We start from the raw sequence: 18921 nt of genomic DNA on the forward strand, positions 1-18921 counted from the left end.
GTGCGTGTCCTGAGTGTGGAATGTAGGCTGGAGATGCAGGGCCAGGCAGGAATGGTTATCTCCTAAGGTGCTCCAGACAGGAGGGGGACAAAGATCTGAGCTTAGCTCTAGCTTAGAAGAGGAGACATGATGACCACATTAGGCTATCTTGTTCTGAGAAAGGCTGAAATGCTTGTGGCATGTGCCTCTTTCCAGAATCCACCTGTCCTTCGAGCTGCCTATTTTACAGAGGAAGACACAAAGATTCAGAACTGACTGCTATGCCACCCAGTCTTAAAAGCATCCTGGTCTCTAGCTGAGGGCCATGTGAACCTAAAGGGGAGGGGGTATCCCAATCCATCTAAAACATGGCACAGACCCCCCTAGGGTTCGTCTATCAGAAGCTGGCCCCATCTGTCTCACTCAAGCCACCTGCATGGCCCTGTCTTCCTTATCCTTCGGCCCCCAAGCTCCCCTCTCCACCCAGCTGTCTAATCCTCTTTGCAGGATCTGGGCCCAGCCTAAGCCCCATGGAGAGGGCCAGATGTTGCCCAGGCCACAGTTCCCACCCCAGTTTCCTGTAACAGTAGTGGGAAGAGGGGCTGGGGCCATGCACAGGATGTTGCTAAACAAACTAATATGCTACTCCAGCATACTGCCCCAGGCTTGGCCCTGCCTGCATCATGCACTCAAGGGGGACCCTGGCCCTGGCCACCCTGGATGGACCAGGGGCTAGTCCTGTCTTGCTTGTCGTTCATTTAGTCGTTCCGCAGACATTTACCTAGTCCCTGCTGTGGGCCACCACAGTAGCCATGAAACACAATAGGAACTCAGAAGGCCTTGTTAGGAGAACAGAGCCAAGGTGTGAGCTGGAAGGGACAGGTTCTGGTGGCAAAGAAGCAGGAGACTGGGAGTTGTGCCCAAGTGCAAAGTAGTTGTGGGACTCTGTCCTGCAAGTGAACAGCAGTGCAGGGCTTTGTGTATGTGTTGGGTTGGGGGGGGATGGGGTTCCATCCTGAGTGTAAGCAGCAATCCAGGCTTCCTGCAGAAGGGACCCCGCAGGAGGACCCCTTGAGATGTTCCTGAGTAGAGATGTGTCTTTCCAGGCAGAGGACACTGTGGACAGAGGTTGTGTCCGTTCCCTGGAGCTCTTCACCACCTCCCTGTGGTGAAGCAGTGCTCACCCCTGCCCTCCAGCCTACCTCACAACCAAAGGGAGTCTTTGAAAGCCCCTCTGCTACCCCCACAAACTGCCGCAGCTGCACAGGCCTGCGAGCCCAGGAGAGCCTGCTGCTGCAGGAGGGAATTGGAGAGAGGAAGGTCACAGAAGTTGACCTGGGCATCCAATCTGTTTTTCAGGGCTCCATCTTCACGGTCTCTAGAGAAGAACCTTCCAGGTAGGCAGGGTAGGAAGTTATTATCTTTACCTCAGTGCTTCCTGCAGGAAGAGATGACTGCAGGGCAGAGAGGCTAAGCCCTCCCCAGCACACACATACGCACACACATACACACACACACACACACACACACTGCAGACTTGGGTCCCTCGCTAGCCTTGGGTAGCTAAGCCTGCAGGTTGACACAGTTCCCTCGGTGACCTCTGGTAGCTAGTTCTAAATTCCTCCAGATCGGCTTACTTTGAGGATATAAATTAAAAACCACTCAGCTGCAGAGAACAAATGGACGTGGAGGGTTTTGTTGTTGTTGTAGTTGTTGGTTTGGTTTTGATTTTTAGGTTTTTTGGTTTGGTTTGGTTTGTGTTTGTTTGTTTGTTTTGCCACCAACTTCTAAGCTGCCCAGAGTCAATTCAAATATGAGTCTCTGAGCTATTGGCCACCTCAGTCAACCCCTGGAGGCCTGTCTGGACTCACTCCAATCCCCTAGTCATAAGAACATTTGTCCCCATTTCACAGGTGAAGGAACTGAGGCCCAGGGAGTAGGTAGTCACTTGAGAGGACTGTGAGGGGCACATGCACACTCCAGATTCATCCCTAACTTCAGAGATGCAGTGGCTGCTGCAGCACCCTGTGATCCTGTAGGCAAGTCTTGTCTCTGGGACAATAGTTTCACCTTCTGAAGTATTGAAACTAAACATCCTGCCAGACGCCCCTCTTAACATCTAGGTTCCTGCCAGCCAGGCCTAGAAGGACGGCCTTAGATGTGCTGGTTTCTAGCATGTATTCAGTCTAGGCCAACTACAGGACCCTGGGATACAACAGGCCTCTCTTGAGATATAATCTGCCCATTTTACCAATATACCTTACCAGTGGCCAAAAGGACCTTATGAGACCTTCATGGGGGCTCAGACTCTGCCAAGGGCTAGGCAGCACGTGAAGCTGTGTAGTGTCACATGCTCTGGCTTGCTTGCTCTGTCATATCTTTGCGGTATGATCTTGAGCAAAGCCCCTTTCTTTCAGCAACAAAAGACAACTGGAGCCCAAAGCATGCCAGACTTGGCCACAGCAGACCTACTGTTTCTTGGGCCTGAAGTCCTTATGCTCCCTCTATTCCTGACCCCGGGCCTCTCTTGCTCAACTCAGCTAGAATTGGTTTTCTAAACCAGAGCAACAAGACTGGCCAGTATCAGACCAGGCACAAAACCTTTGCCTTGCTTCCCTGACCCAAGGCCTCCCTAGAGGTGGAGAGCTATGGCTTTAACCCTTGGTTAGAGACACATACTGCACTCTTGTCCCCTGGGAACTACTGACAAGTGTTCCCAGCGTAAACCTTAGCATTGCACCAGTCAGACACAGTGACCCTATGGCTGAGCTCCCGGATGCTTCGAAACGGAAAACACCACCGAAGGCAGCATCGAAGCTGCAGCTCAGAAAGTCCAGAACCTTCCCCACTCCCCTGAGTCCCTGACTAGAAACTTGGAAACCGCCACAGGCCAGATCGTATTAGGGATCAAGGCTGAGGCAGATGGTAAGGAAGCTCCATTCTACTGGGTTAAAGACTTGGGAGCAAACAGAGCCAGGGAGCCCGTGGGAAAGAGTCTGGGGAGCATGGAAGGATTCTGTTTGCATCTGAAACCCAGAAAACATCCCCAGGTGAGATTAGCTGCTTCCTCCCATCCCAGCTGGCTTTGGGTCTGCAGGGGTTTTCCAGGACAGGGGTCCAGAGCTCTGGTCTGGCAGGTACTGGGAAAGGACACTCTGCTAGCTCCTCCCTCATTCTGTTACACTCCTGACCTTCTGTGTCACTTCAATTAAAGAGAGGAGATGGAGCCAGGCATGGTGGTACATCTGCAGTCTCAGCACTCGAGAGGATCACAAGTTGGAAAGCCAGACTGGGCTACACAGTGGTGCCCTTCCAAAGAGAGAGAACAGGATGCAGGGAGAGGAAAAGGAGAGCTGGCCTCACAGGCTTGGTTGAAAGGATTCTCCCTTTTCGTCATAGAACCCTGTGGTGAGCCCTCCCCCACCCTAAGTGGGATGCTATTGTGATGGCCCTGGATGCCAGGCTAAACCCTCTGCAGCCTGAGGCCCCTCAACAGCATCCAAGTAGGGCAGAGCCCAGAGGCTTGAGGGTTCAGCCTCCCTTCCTCAGCAGCTGGAAGGGAGCAGCCTCCCACTCAGCCATGGCTTCCCCAGCTGCTCTCCTGGGTGAGTGCATTTTCTAAGCTCCTCCCTCCTTAACAAGGAAGCATTGTCTGGCCATTGTTAATGAGATGGGAGTACAGACCTGGTCACCCAGGGATAGATCTGCTTGGGACAGAATCAGATGCAGGAGCCTCCCAGGCCTCTCTTTGGTCCTTGGGGCAACGCAGCTCCACACAGTACCCCAACAAGGCACCTATCTCTCCATTTGGGTAAGATTTAGGGGCTTACTCTAAGGACTTAGTGCCGAGTCAGACCCCAGGCTGAGCTCCAGAATACAGGGTTCTGCATTTCTAGGCTGAGGTGTGATAATCTACAGAACCGAGTGGCCACTTGGTCCAGGGGCCTTTGACATTCTATAGGCAACTCTGTCTGTAAACTATTGGAAGAGCAGCAAACCCCAAGACTCTGCTTCTCAGGGTATGGCTGTTGATGCAGGATAGTAGGGGATGCAGGACATCTCCAGGAGATAGCCCAAAATGTGCTGGTGCCTGGGAGCAGCACAGATAGTGAGTACCTGCAGAGGTAGGAACAGAAGTCCAGACATAGTGGCGGGAGGCTGAGGGAAGCGAAGCATCCTGGGACTAGGACTCAGGAGGTAAGGTGAGCAGCTATGGGGTGATGCAAGCACCTAGCTGGAGCCACTCTAGCGAAGGTGGTACTACATCTCAAGCTAATGCCTAGCTAGGTCATCATTCAAGCCATTCAAAGAGACATACTAGAGTCTTAACTCCAACTGGCCTTTGACCCCTGCCGTAGACTGGCGCCTTCGCCTACTTCATTATTGCTGTGGATGTGTGTACCTACTCAGGCTCAGCTCTGAGGGAATGGTAACTCACCCTGGATTTCTTCTTCCTGCTGTCAGGTTGTCAGCCGTGTGGCTGCCCAACAAGGGTTTGACCTGGACCTGGGCTACAGACTCTTGGCTGTGTGCGCTGCAAATCGAGACAAGTTCACCCCCAAGTCTGCTGGTAAGTACCAACCTGTCTGGGGATTGACAGGTGGATGCAGAAGGTGGGAAGGGCCTTGTTTGGTCTGGGGCGGTGCGAGCCTCCAAGGGTGATCGGCTCTATGGCTTACAGATAGGGCTCAGCCCTGGGTGTCTCCCAGCAGAGGGACAACACTCAGATTTGTTACACCCCAGCACAGGCACTGACCTGAAGGCAGGTCAAACGTCTTCACATGCCATCACTGCTGTAGGCACTTGGCGAATGCCTAGTGTTATCTATCCAATTGCACCAGTGAGGACAGTGAGGTTTAGGGAAGCAGAAGAGGTTTTCCTGGTCATGAAGTTATACATAGTCAGGTCAGTATTGCAGAGTTAGCATGCACAGTGATCCTTACCCACCATTCACTCATTCATTCATTCATTCATTTAAAACCCACTCAAAACCAAAACAGAACCTGTCAATCTAGCATCTCTTAAAAAACGTCTTCTGCAAAACATTGTCTATTGAGACATGGCCACAGCAAGGGGCTCCTTGAGTCCATGTTGACAGAGGTCTGGGAAGGTGCTAGCCTGCATTCTGTTTGGAAGGGAACACATTAGAGTTACTGGGATTTGGGGGCAACCTGGGCAAAAAAAGATGGACTCCCGTCTCAATTTTTTCTGTTTGTTTGCTTTCTAAATGATCCACTTTTACACCTGCCCCATAAATATGTGCAGACAGTGGATCCATTTGGATTTTAAAAAACAGAGACAACTGACTGTTGGGAGTGCCCTTGCTAGCTGTGATCTCTAGGCCTCGGTTTGACTTCCTTGGGAAAGTAGGAATAGTGAGACTTGCCTTGCAGGGGTCGTGGTAAGTTCTAGAAACATGTAAAGCATGGAGAGTGGGTCAGGACGATACTAACACTCTTTATTGATTCGGACTAAGTGGACAGATGACTGTAATGTGTGTGTGTGGGGGGGGGGGTGCACGTGCATGCACATGGAGACGTACACTCATGTTGAAGTGTCTGCAGGTTCAGGCCGTGCTCAGTGCTGTGAAGGAAGGCTCAGAGCAGGTTGGGTCAAGGGAAGCTTCCCAAAGTTGAGCAAGAGTTGAATGTGTGACAATTCCTTCACAGGTGAAAGGAGCACTCTGTGCAAAGGTCCTTGAGTGGGACGAGGACAGGGCTTTGTGTCAGAATGAAAACAAGGACAGTGGTTCTGAAACCTAGCGGCAAGAGCACAGAGCCAGAGGGAGGCTGCTGAAGCCGACAGCAGCTGAACCATGTAGGCCCTGCCTTAAAGGCTGTGTTCTCTGTCCTGAAGGTAATGGGAACATGGCTAAAATTCTAGGCTATGACATCCCATTTCTGCTAGCACAAAGTATAACTTTATAGGCCAGAGATCAGTGTGGACATAGGGGCCAGTGTCATATCTCTAAGGAGACCACTGGGGCATGGCATAGTGGTAAGATGCTTGTCTGTCTAGTGTCTTTGCTGCTTTTTATTGCTGTGATAAACTTCCATGATCCAAAGCAACGTGGAGAGTAAAGGATTTATTTCCATCTACAGATAACCCTATGCCATCGGGAAGGAAAGTCAGGGCTGACTCAAGGCAGAAACCTGGAGGCAGGAACTGAAGCAAAGACCATGGAATAATGCTACTTATTGGCTTGCTTCTCATGGCTTGCTCAGTTGGTTTATTTATGCAATCCAGGACCACCTGCCTGGGGTTGGCACCACCCACAGTGACTTGGGCCCTCCCACATCAGTCATTAGTCAGGAAAATGTCCCGCACACTTGCCAGAGGCCAATCTGATGGAGGCATAGTCTCAAGTGCAGTTCTGTCTTCTCAGATGACCCCACCTATGTCAAGTTGATAGAAGACTAACCAGAGCACCTAGCATCTATGAGACCCTGGGTTCCATCTCCCTCATACAGATATAGATAATTGGGTAGATAGGTAGATAGGTGGATGGATGGATGGATGGATAGATAGATGGATGGATGGAAGAATAGGTGGATGGATGGATGCATGGATGGATGAATGATTGATAGATGAGTAGATAGATAGGTAGATAATAGGCAAAGTCAAGAAAGATCATGTAGGCAAAGAGAGACAAGGCCAATGGGAGAATGGGCATCCTGGAAGCCAGAAGTGGTCCTTGGTACAGGGACTCATGCCCTGTGAAACCTGACCTCTGGGTCTCTTAAACAAACCCCTCTCCCAATGGCTCATACAATAGTCTATAAAGTGCAGTAAACCTCAGCTTTGTGAGACACAGGATATCATCTACATTTACGGATGAGGCCACTGAAGTTCAGAAAAGTCCTGGGGGTTGTCTGCAGTCACACAGCTAACAAACGACCCAGCTGGAACTGGGACTGCAGCCTCCTCTGAGGGCTTTGCCTGCTCCATCTCAGCTGACTCCTGTCTAGGATCCAAGCATCCTCTTGCCTGGCCTGGCAGCAGGATGCTGCACTTTCCAAGAGTCATTTCAGCATTATGATTCTGACACTCAGGTTTGTTCTCCCTCTGTCTGCGTCACAGCTGGTTAAGGTCACAGTTCACAGCACCCCTTCCCGTGCTGGGCCTACGGCAAAGTGTCATCCGTGTGTTCCTTTGTCAGCTGGTAAGGCAGCATGCCTGTGCCTTGGCAGAAGTGGAATGTCCCCTTGTTAGGAGGCAGACCTGTCAGACCCAACAGTCCTGACTTGCCAGCTTCCCTAGGTGTGTCTTCGAGAAGTAAGGGCATCCCTGCTTGATAGGCTGCAGGCTCTCAGCTGGTTTCTTTCAAGGGATGAGGGGCTTGCTGGGGCCAAGGTTGATCTCTCAGCCACCTTGCCTGGCTCAGACCTGTGGTTGGAGGCTTGCAGTCCTGTTGCACAGATGCCTCTGGGAACTCTAGAGGGCTGGCTCTCTCAGTGTGGGCTAAGAAAGATGCCCAAGTGGTACTTGACATGGTGGACATCAGCACATGCCACTTTCCAGCCGTCATTCTCCGTGTGTCTGTCCTCAACACATCTCCTGATCCCTCCTTTCTGCCCAAAATGCACATCACTCCCATTTAGCTCTGTGAATAAGTGAGTCCATGACCAGATGTAACCTGCCCTTCTGGTGCACATGGCTCTCCTAAGTCTCCCAAGATGCCTTGGTCCTGGCACTCTGTGCTCAGAGACTATGGCACCCCAGCTGCTCTCCCCCCCCGCCCCCCGTCTGCCCCATTTGCCTAGGCTCCACTTTGTCTAGTTGCCTGTGCAGTGTCGCTGTCCTTCCTCCCTAAGGGCCTCTGCTGACTGTCCCTTCCTCATTATTCTTGGCCATATCTATCTTCCTTGACTTTCTGTGACTTTCTGAGTTTCCTTGCCTCTCAGACTTTAACCCCACACTGGGTATATGTGGCTCTACATGTGTATGGCTGTGCATGCATGTGTGTCTTTATGTGAAGTATGTGCGTCGCATGGCTGTGTATCGTGCGTGTGTGCATTGTGAGTGTGGAGTGCTGTAAGTGTGTTCAAGGCCATCTCCCTGTGTATTCATGCCTGGTATTTCTGGCTGTGTGGGTATGTACATGGTCTGTGTGTGGCTGTATGTCATGCATGTGTACATTGTATTATGTGTGTATGTATGTATGTATGTATGTATGTATGTATGTATGTAATGTGTATATGTATGTATATATGTGTGTTTGCATGTTCATATGTGTTCATGCCTGGTATGTCTGACTGTATGGGTATGTGTGTACAAGGTCTGCATCTCTGTGTGTGTGCTGTATGTCATGCACGTGTACATTGTCTGTCTGTCTGTCTGTCTGTTTGCATACTCGTGTATGCTCATGCCTGGTATGTCTGGCTGTGTTGAGTATGAACACATGTACCTGAGGAGTCCTTCTGTGATAGTGGAGGGGTTTCAATGCACAGAGACCTATAGGTGTTCACAGCTGTGTGTGGGTTCTGGGGGTGGTGTATGACTGTAACTGAATGGCTGAGCAGTGTGTGCACGCGCGACTGGCTGCATCTATGGGCGCCTCTCCCACCCTTCTGCCTTCTGTCTCGCCTGTCAGGAGGCCAGGCTGGGGCCTGAGAAGGCCGTGCAATGAGATCATGCTGTGAGGGGAGATGCTTTGTCAAGAATGCTGCCAGAGAGTTGGGCTGTGTGCGTGGTTGTGGCAGCGAGCAGGGTGGTGACGGTGAGCAGGCTCAGACCTGGGGGCAGCACTGTATGGCACGAAAATGAGAGAGACAGACGGAATGCAGAGCCGAGCACAGCCCAGACACTACAGCAAGCAGCCCGGGCAGCCGCCTCCACGTGGGGCCCTCTGGTGCCCAGCCCCCAACTCTTTGTTCTGCTGCAGCCTTTAGCCTCTGCGCACACGGGAGCAGGAGCACGCATGCGCACATGCACTTGCATCCTCATCTTGAGGCTCCTGAGGGGCCCGCTGCACCCTCCCACCCCCCCCCTTCCTAGCATAGAAGGTCACCTGCCCAGCCCCCAGCACCTGACACATCCCAGGCTCTCCTCCAAGGCTATAGCAATGCCCACCAGCCCCCTCCACCACCGCATGTCAGCCCAGAGTAACTTGGCAGGCTGTACTGTAATGTCAGCCTCTTGGGCGCTCACTCAGTGGTTCGGCCTTCTGTTCAGCCTACATGGGAGCGAGTACCAGGCAGTCGCCATGTCCGAGGGTCCCCAAGAGTCGCCTGCATGCCTCTGCTGGTGTCTATGCTTGAATAGATCTATGTAGCCTCAGCTGACCCTCTGAGCAGCCAGCACATGTTGAAATAGCAGAATAGAGAATGTCAGAGCCCAGAAGGTAAGCAGCCCAGGGACCAAAGGAAAGGAAGATGCGCCCCAAGCTATCCATAGTGGGGCTGGGGCACAGGTGGGGGTGCCAGCTGCTTTTTTTTTTCTCCCTGGCATAGCCAATGCTTGGATGCTTGGGTGATTTAAAGGGGCTATTGGCAGAATGGAAGTATAGGCACCCAGCTACTGTGGGAGGCATCAAGAATACCCAGGCCACCCTGGCAGGCGCCAGCAAGCTTTTGGAGAAGGGACCACAGCAGGCAGAGGAATGATTCAAGTGGGGACAGGCAGAGGGTGTTTGCCAATCCGAACACAGCCAGGCTGCCCAGAGCTGGCTGTGGACACAGGACTGCCCCATGGTTTTAGGACATGCCTGTTAGATATGCGCACTTACTCTTCGTGGAGTAGCACCATCACGCAGATGTTCTGCTTCCTTTGAATGGAAACCTTGGGTCTGCATCCCAAGATGGGTAAAGTCTACTGGGTTCCCCCTTAGGGACAAGTGATGTGCCTAACCTGCTGTCTTAGCTCTGCGGCCTGGCACTGTGGGCATACCCATATCTGACCTCTGTTCTAAGTACACCTTCCAGCACAGCAGCCCAGGTCCCAGAACGGGAGTGGAAATAATGTCACTTGCTGGCTTTAAGTCCCCAGATGCATGCCTGCTCTGTTTCCCTAATGAGTCATGTGCCTGTCAGATGTCAGCTGGTCTTAGTGGAGACACTGAGACATGCCTGGCCTCTCTCTGCCTGTGATCTGTGGAAGAGGCTCTTAGGAGATACTGGGTCTCACTCTAGAGCTCTCAGTTCAGGGATAGGGGCTGCAATGGGGCCTTTTACGGCACTAGTGCGGCAGCCCCATAGTTAATTTGTCGTGGGGCTGGGATGGGACGAAGGCACCCAAAACCAGTCAGGTCATTTCAACTTCTACCAGCCAGGGCTCCTTACACCAGGAAAGGCAGGTCATATACCAGTGTCCCATTGCCGTGGAAAACGAGATTTTTTTTTTGCACTCACCAAGCTGCATGGTGACTCTGAGACACCTCCGGGGTGGACAGCACTTCTGGTCTCTCATAGTGTCGTGGCTGCTACCTCTACCTTCACCCTCCCCCATAGCCTTTCTCCACCCTCTCTGCCTCTGCCCACCCCAACCCAGCACTCAGCTGCCTTCCCTTCAGCATGGAGGACAAATAGCCCCATTCAGGGGCACCCGCCAGAGCTGTCTCTCTAAGACAAAGCTGTGTGCAGCTCCCCGTGAAAAACGGCTCTCGGCCGCCCAGTGAGCAGGCAGGATTGGTGGGTGCAGATTGCAGGGGATTTGTTAGCGGCTGCCAGTTTCCCCAGAGATAGCAGGAAGGCAAGGCCTTGTCCTTGAAACACCAGCCCGCCTGGCAGGCTGGGGCACCTTCTCAAGGCCAGGAACAGACTTCCTCCTGGACACCACCCCCACCCCCATGTGAACTCTGCAGAGCTGGACTGTGGGGGAGGGCTTGGCTTCCTTCCTTCTGCAGGGCCTTCTGCCCCTCCCAGGCCAGATCCCATGGAAATGGCTCTGGATTTTACTGCCAGCCTGTGGGAACTGACTAACCATCAGATATGTGTCGTGGCCAAAACCTGTGTTCTCTGTGCCATGGGAGAGGTCACTGGGGCTCTGTTGTTAGCACACCCATTTACAGAGGAGGAAACCGAGGCTCTGAGAGGGACAGACAGACTCCAGCCCTATGGTTCTCAGTGCTAGTGACAGAATTTGCTTGCAAGCGCGTCCAATTTGGGCCCCAGGAAGCTATCCCTCCTCCTGAGTGACCCAGGAAGACTGGTTTTCCCAACTCCCATCTCGCTGAGGCCGTGGGCTCCTGTAACCTTGCTCTGCTCTTCAACAAAGAGGACCAGTGGGAGGAAATTTGTGGGCCCAGCATTCCCAGGCTAAGGAATTGGGGGGAGGGCACTTGGATGATCCCCAGGGTATTCAAACCTCACTTTGGAGAAGAGGCAGGGCTGTGTTAGAAAGCAGGCAGATGTGGGAAGAGCATTGCACTCAGGGAAAGGGCTGAGTTTCTCCATGGCCACAGTGGCCACTAAAAACAAGGGCCATGTGGGAATGCCTAGGATGTCGTCAGGTTAACCTTTTAAAAACACCAACCAGCTTCCCAAGGAAGAGCATACCGAATGGCCGTCCAACACTAAGTGGTCAGCCCTCAAAACATCTGTATAAGTAGCACTAGAAAGACTGAGCAGATTGTTTTTATTTATTTAGGAATGTGTGTGTGTGTGTGAGAGAGAGAGACAGAGACAGAGAGACAGAGACAGAGAGGTAGCAGAGACAGGGAGAAAGCGTGTGTGTGTGTGTGTGTGTGTGAGAGAGAGAGAGAGAGAGAGAGAGAGAGAGAGAGAGAGAGAGAGAGAGAGAGAGAGAGAGAGAGTTTTAGAGTTGGCAGGTACAGAAGCTGCCCTTGAGTACACTAGGCACAGAAAATAAGCACTGTCCCAAAATATTGACTTACAAAATCTATCAACTACAAAGGAGGTGGGTGTGTTCCCACCCTTCCCTCTATTTCCCGTGTGTTCTCGTGAGTTCCTTCGGAGCTCATTGGAGTTGTTAGAGGTATTCAGAACAGAAGCAACTCCTAGGCGGCTCAGCTGTTCCTCTATACAGGCAGCTTGCATTGGTACCCCAAGAGCCAGGGGGGACAGGCCTCTTCTTGTCAGAAGGCCATTCTTCCTGCCTCTCACAGAATTGGCTCATCTCTCCCCGCCCTACGAGAGAGACTTGTGCAAGGCCAGGGCTGCCTGGGGCTCAGCCAGGTGTCTACTTTCTAAGCCCATCCAAACCAAGAGGCTGAAGGAGATAGGAAGGGGATGAGGGCATCCACCCACGGTAGGAGGTGTCTACATCTGCAGCTGTGACCTTACCAGGTGATGCAGGGCTTGAACTTTCTGCGTAGAAGTTCAAGCACTGGAGCCTGCGAGTAGAGGGGAAGGGATCCAGGATGTGTGCGGTGGGGGAGGTTAAGGCTTCAGCTAAACTGTAGAGAAGTAGGAGCATGGGTGAGAGGGAGAGACCTCAGCGGAAGTGTGGCTGTGAGGCATGGTATCTGCCATGGGCTCCTGGGGCTCAGCCTGCTGCGGCTCTGTTACTCACCCCCTCACTCTCACCAGTTAGGAGCCACAGAGGAAGTACTTAGTCACCATCGCTTAGTCCCTTCTCCATCGCTTAGTCCCTTCTCCATCGTTACTTGAGGGCTGTCTAGGGTGAGGGATGGAGAGGATGGGCTAGCCTTCCAACACACAGGTAGCTCTGCCTAGGGGCAAAAGCCACGTGCTAGGTCAGTGTGTGCTGCGTGGCAGGGAGCAGACAAGGCGCTCACAGTGCCTAGTGTGGGACTGTCCCTGCCACAGTCCCCTGCAGCCTTCTCATCACCTGGACAGGCTCCAGGCTAGACAAATTATGACTGCATACTGAGAGTTTTGCTTTATTCATTTGGCTTCTACACAGGGGGTTGTAAAAAAAGAACTAGATGCGACTGCCTAGAGAACTACTTATCCCTACCTACAGTGGAGTAGCCACCCCTTGCCACGGGGGCCTGGAGCCCTGTGAGCCATCCTGTGGGTCATGACCTGTGGATGATGGACATTTATTCCATCCAGCCTCAAGTTCCCCTACCACCTAAGGCATCTGCACCATTTCATGGGTGCAAAAGGGAGGAAGAGTCAGGGGATGCTCGGTGCTTCTCAGCATGAAAAATATCAAACAGGAAAGACTGATGGGATTCCAGTGCTGGTCCCACTCTTAAGCACAGGCTGAAGATGCAGAGAGAGAGACAGAGACAAGCGCCCAAGCTCTTGAGGTTTGAAATAAATGAATGCTTCTGTTCTGTGGGTGACAGAAGACAGGAGCACCACACCCACCACAGCTGTTTACCAGACTGCAGGTTCCACTCCAAGAATCCCCAAGGCAGGCTTGAAGGCAAAAACAAGTTCTCTGGGTATCAGGGACAGAAGTAGGACCAGAACTCCAGCCAGGCCATCTTTGCTTCTCTGCAGGATGCAAGGGGCCCCGAGAAGCTAGAACATTGCTCTGGGAAAGCAGAACCAAAAGCACTGTCACCCTACGGGTGACTCCTTTCTATACCAGCCCTCAGCTTCCCAACACAAAGGTGTTCTCAGGACAGAGGTCCTGCCAAACAGCCCCCCTCTGATGTCCCCTGGTACCTCAAGGAGGTATAGCTTAATAAAGCCAACCACAGCCAATAGTGCTAAAAAGGAAGAGCCGGTGAGAGGATCAAGTAAGCCAGGGCTTTGACCTTAAGGCAGGCTTTGCATTCTCACCGAGAGGAGGGATTCTCAGGGACTCCAGGACAGGCGGGAGAAATGGATCCAGAGCTTGCCAGGCAGTGAGCAAGTTAGTATGGGAACTTTTTCTCCCAGTGTTGCAAGCCGACAGCCTCGTAAATACCTTCTGGAAGAGACAGACAAGAATCAGCAGTTATTATCTATCTTGCCTGTTTAGATTTACAGCCAGGGTAGGTCAGGAAAGGGCATCTGGATTAGGAGAAAATCTAGTTTATATCCCCTTTCAGCCACAACACAGCAAATCTTAGATCAGTGGGCAGTCGTCATTCATCCCTGGTCCTGACCCCAGCGGTTCACACCCATTGCCTGGTGTAGGTGAGCAGGTTGCAGTTGAGAAAGGTTAACTAATGTGAGACAGATCTGTGACCCAAGCAAGAATATCTGCTGGGTGTGGTGGTGAATACCTGTAATCCCAGCCTTTGGGATGCTAATGCAGGAAGGTCAGGAGTTCAAGGCCAGTCTCCGGCAAAGTAAAGACTTGATTGAGGCTGGCCGGGGTTGTATGAAACCTTCTCTTAAAAAGGAGGGAGAGCTGTGAGATGACTCTTAGTATCACTTGCTAAGAGAAAATGAGAACCTTAGTTCTAATTCCCAGCAGCCACATACAGATGAGTAGAGCAACCCTTGTCTGTAATCCAAGTGTTCGTGGTACAAGATGGGAGGTCAAGACAAGAGTAACCTGGAAGCTTGTGATAGTGCAGTTTCTCAAATGAGGTGAAAGGCAAAGACCACCATAAGGATGTTCTCTGACCGCCATGTGTGTGCTATAACATGCATGCTATGGTTACACATATAACCACACATATTATACAGAAAGAGAGACAGAGAGATTTAAAAAAAAATTAAAAACAAAAAAACAAAAAACAAGCATGGTGGCAGATACTTTTAATCCCAGCACTCAGGAGGCAGAGGCAGGCAGATCCATGAGACCAGCCTGGTCTACACAGTGAGTTCCAGGACAGCCAGATCTACATAGTAACACCCTATTGAGAAGAACCAAAAACAAAACAAATCCATAACCCTGCTCTCAGGAGGCAGAAGCAAATCTGTGAGTTTGAGACCAGCTTGGTCTGCGTAGAAATTTTCAGGTCAGCAGGGCTACATAGTGAGACCCTAGAGACAGACAGACAGACAGACAGACACACACACACACACACTCAGGTCTGGAGGAGGGGGAGCGAACAGTGGTTATAAGGCATGATGGCTGAGTGGATAAAGGTACCTGTCACTAAGCCTAGCAACCTGAGTTCCATCCCTGGAGCCGACATGGTACATGAAGAAAACCAACTGCTGCATGTCGTCCTCTGACCCCCACATGTATGTGTGTACACACCCTCACATAGACACAAAGAAATACAATAAATGTAAAGAACAAGGAATATGGGCCAGCTGGAGGATACCAAGTTCAAGGCCAACCTGGGCTACACAAACAAATAATAATAAAAAAATGCTAATGACTCGAGCTATCCAGGTGGCCTGCACTTTGTCTCTGCTGTAAGTTAGACACCTTCCCATCTTTGGGGTCCTTTGATACTCATGGTGAGGCACAGAGAGTCTGGGCTGGCCCTAATTGACATCAAGAACTCTAACAATCACTAAACTAGTGCAGAGAGAGGAGAAACAGTTAAACGTGCAGGCTCAGAAGCAGTCTGCCTGGCTCTGAATGTCACGCAGCCCCCAACTTACTAGCTGTGTAACCTTGGAAAAGTCACCAACCTTTATGTGTATTTGAGGTCACAGGTTTTGAGCTGATCAGTCTGCACAGGGTGCTTAGAACAAAGCCTTATTGTCTGGTGATGGCTATGTGTTAGCAATTTTACCCAGCAGGCTGAAATCCAGTCTCCTGGGGTACCTAGCATCCCTAGGGGGAACACAAAGCTGGGGGCTGAAGAGCAAAGGACCTGTTTGCATTGGTTGTAAGTTAATGCTAGCTTCCCCTATCTGGAGGTCAGGGGGACTAAATCCCAGGCCTAAGAGTGGGCACTCCCTATGACACCAAGTCCAGAGAGGCCTGGGCTAGAGATTTCCATGGAGTTCAGTGTATCTCCTCTCTTCATGACCAGGAGGCTGAGCCTGGTGTGGGAGGCAGAGCTGTGTCCACAGGTGTCCCACAACATCCTCAGAACTTAGGATTGGAAGCAAGGAGGCAGTAACATTCATGGAGCTCTTGTCTGGTGCTGTGTAGGTTGCTTTTATTAATCTTGGGGCTGGTCATCACAATCCCACCCAACCCATTGCAGGGACTTGGCAAGTGGACGAGCGGATAACAAGACAAGGGATGATGGAGGTGCACTCAGCACAGGTAGTCCCTTACAACTGAAGAGCAGAAGGAAGAAGCCAGTGCAGAAGAGGGTATAGCTTTGACCTGCTGACTCCAGGCACAGCGCTCCCTCTCCTGTCCCCTGGCCCCACCTCTTCTCCCTCCCTCCCTGGGATCAGTCACTATGTCTAGGAGGAAGTGCCCCTGTGGCACCTCTGCCTTCTCTGAGCTGCCCAGCTCTGCATATGCACAGTGATGTTCAGAAACTAATCCCTAGACACTAGATGCTGGCCCAGGACCATAGGCCCTCTTTTGCCACTTTCCAGTGATCTTCATCAGGTCCCAGTGGCTTCTGAGCTAGGGTTGTTCATAGGCCACTTAAAGCACGGAATGAGAAAACAAAGTGAAGAAAACCAAGGGCAGGGGTCCAGCTCGGGCTACAGGGTCAAGCTGATGCAGCAGCCTAGCCCCACCATCTTCCTGACCCTGGCCTTATCCTGAAGCCCCAGACTTTAGGTACGAATTATGCCACGGAAGGGGGCATCTCCCAAAACACTGGACACCAGAGTACTGATCACTTATAAACTTATTAGTTATAACTTACAACACTGGCTAGGACTCTGCTTTGTGGTTCAAGCTGGAAACCTACTGATGTAGCTTTATGAAAATCACCTCAATTCTCTCAGCTTGGGGTCCAGTACATCTATCTAGAATCCAGGTCTCTCGGCTAGAGCGGCAGCGATTCTGTTTCCGTGGCAACCCCTCTATCTCTCAAGGGACCATCTGGATCTTGTCACCCTGGCAAGGTGCTGCCCAGGCAACCAGGTGTTTGTGTTTTGCTGTGGAAGCTCTGCATAGTGATAATTTCCTCTCTGGGGACCGGGTGGCGGCCAGGCAGGTGGCTGGAAGGGAGTGGGGCCATCTTGGCTATGGCAGTTGCCTTTGCTACAACAACAGAGCTCTCTGGCCGATGGTTTGTCATTCACAGATGCCTCATTACTGTCCCAGGGACATGGTGGCTTGTTGAGGCTGGCCAGCTGGGGAACACTGCCCAGGGGCTGGACTCCTTGCAGGGAATTCCAGAGGACCCAGTCTCACCTGTTTGGAATGAAGAGACACTATTGTCTCTGGCAGGAAACAGGAATTACTAGGAGCCTGCCTTTCAAACTGCCTCGTAATTATAGTCAGCAGAAACTTGCTGCTGCGGAAAAGAAGCCGAATTCACCCCTGCAACGTAAGCACCTGTGTGCCCCCAGATTGTCTGTACCTTCAAAGAGCTCACACACTGGGATGAGGGAGGGACATGCTTAGGGGAAATACAGTGTCAGGAGAGCCACATTCTGGGACGATAGAGTTAGGAGGCATGGCGAAGCTCCTGCCAGCCATCCAGCAAGAAACAGCTAACCTAGACTAGGTTGGAACCAAAGGGCAGGGCATGAGATGCCTGTGTGGGTGGGGAAAGCACAGCCCTCTGCCTTTTCAATCTAGCAGCTTGCAATGGAGTGCTTTCCTTCTCTGGTTGAGGAAACTGAAGCTCACAGGAGTAAAGTCCAAGGCTCGGGTCACATGGCTGGAGACAGGCTAGGTCAAGACAAAACTAGGTGACCGAATCCTCCAGGGTATGCTACTCTCCTGTTGGGAGTTGCCAGGGGAGGCTCCATTTCCTGGGGGCCTGAGGCTTCCTTCCTGAGAGCCCTCCTCTCTCTCCCTCCCTCCACTCCCCTCCCTCTTTTAGTCTCTATTTCCTTTTCCACCTCTGCCCCTCCCCCATCCTAATCTGCCCATCTTCTTTGTCTTTCTCTGTACCCCCAGGGATCTCAGCTCTCTTCTACCCTGGCCCTGCTGGCTCAGCTGTACCCTACCTTGAAGTCCCCATCACATCTTGTTCTCTGACTAAACCTAACCCTGGGAAGCGCACTGCTGTTTAGCTCTGCCCATTCCTGAATGCCCTCAACCATAGACATAGCATAGCTACCATATAGTCCCGTTTCCTCAAGGTTTTTTATGGTCCTCATCGCCTCTCAGATGTGCCCCCCAGATGTTTGGAATCACTCCCTCCCAGAGGCCAGGGAGTGAGGATGCCCAGGCATCTCTGAGTCCCCTTATGTGAACAGAGGCAACTTTGTGATTCCTGGAGAGAGATTCCAGTATCCCCCTTCTGAGGCTAGACCATGTGTCTGCCTCTCCTATGCTAAATGGAGAAAAAGAAGAGAGTCTATCCCTTTGAATATGGAAGAAAGATACTGAGCTCCAGGACATTTGGAGCCCAAATTGGACCACAGTTAGTTTTAAGCTTTTGGTGCCAGACTCCTCCCTTGAAAGGGAAGTACTTCTTAGCTCTATGCGGGACTCCTGTTACTAAGCTAAGCAGGTTACCCAAAGGTGGGGTCTCAAATCAAGGTTCCAGAAGTGTGCTGGGGATTGGGGACCAGGACTTCAGATTCTACAAGGAAGTGTACATTTCTCTTGTTGCCAGCCATCTGTTATCTAAGGTCGTGTCCTGACCATTCCAGTGTAGTTGGAGGTTGACTCTCCGTGAGCGGTGTGTAGCCATTGGACTTAAATTTGAGTAACAAGGATGGGACAAGGATGATCCATTTGGGGGAGACCTCATAGCAGTGGCTGCTGCTCTAGGCTTGCTGTCTGCTGGCTGCTTTTGAGATGAGACTTTATTTATCTACTTATTGGTGCTGGAGTTCAAACCTAGAGCCTCAAACATACTAAACACACATTGCACCAGGGCACACAGCCCCAGCCTTTGCTGCTGTGAATCTTAGGAAGACTACCGTTACCACTCTGCATTTCCTCTAATATAATGTATAATATAATTTAACATGTAATATCATATAGCTACGACCCCCTCTTCCTGGGGGTTGTATGAGTACTCTGTGCTTTCTTTGCCAAGACAGAGTAGGTACAGGATGCTGTCCTCCACCCACTAGAAAGAACCCCTTATGAGAGAGGAGGCCCTGGGTGACAGGTAGGTTGGGGAGAAGAGCA

General features: G+C 51.5%; 1 protein-coding gene and 1 long non-coding RNA gene across 7 annotated transcripts in view; one reads left to right on the forward strand and one right to left on the reverse strand.

Moving 5' to 3' along the window:
• Zmiz1 (zinc finger MIZ-type containing 1) overlaps positions 1 to 18921 on the forward strand; it is a 207182-nt gene that overhangs the window by 117768 nt on the left and 70493 nt on the right. For all 6 annotated transcript variants that reach the window (XM_085828427.1, XM_029468727.2, XM_021182703.3 and 3 more), the window contains exon 6: positions 4444 to 4549. In XM_085828427.1, coding sequence (XP_085684553.1) covers positions 4444 to 4549 — 106 coding nt within the window. The remainder of the gene's footprint in view (positions 1 to 4443; positions 4550 to 18921) is intronic.
• Positions 13301 to 15433, reverse strand: LOC147001659 (uncharacterized). Its single transcript, XR_015044605.1, has 3 exons — positions 15378 to 15433; positions 13638 to 13767; positions 13301 to 13386 (listed from the first exon to the last, which is right to left on the reverse strand). It is a non-coding gene; the product is annotated as an uncharacterized LOC147001659 (long non-coding RNA).

The sequence above is a fragment of the Mus caroli genome, unplaced genomic scaffold, assembly GCF_978045245.1.
Source record: "Mus caroli unplaced genomic scaffold, Mus_caroli_1 scaffold_12, whole genome shotgun sequence".
Lineage (NCBI taxonomy): Eukaryota > Metazoa > Chordata > Mammalia > Rodentia > Muridae > Mus > Mus caroli.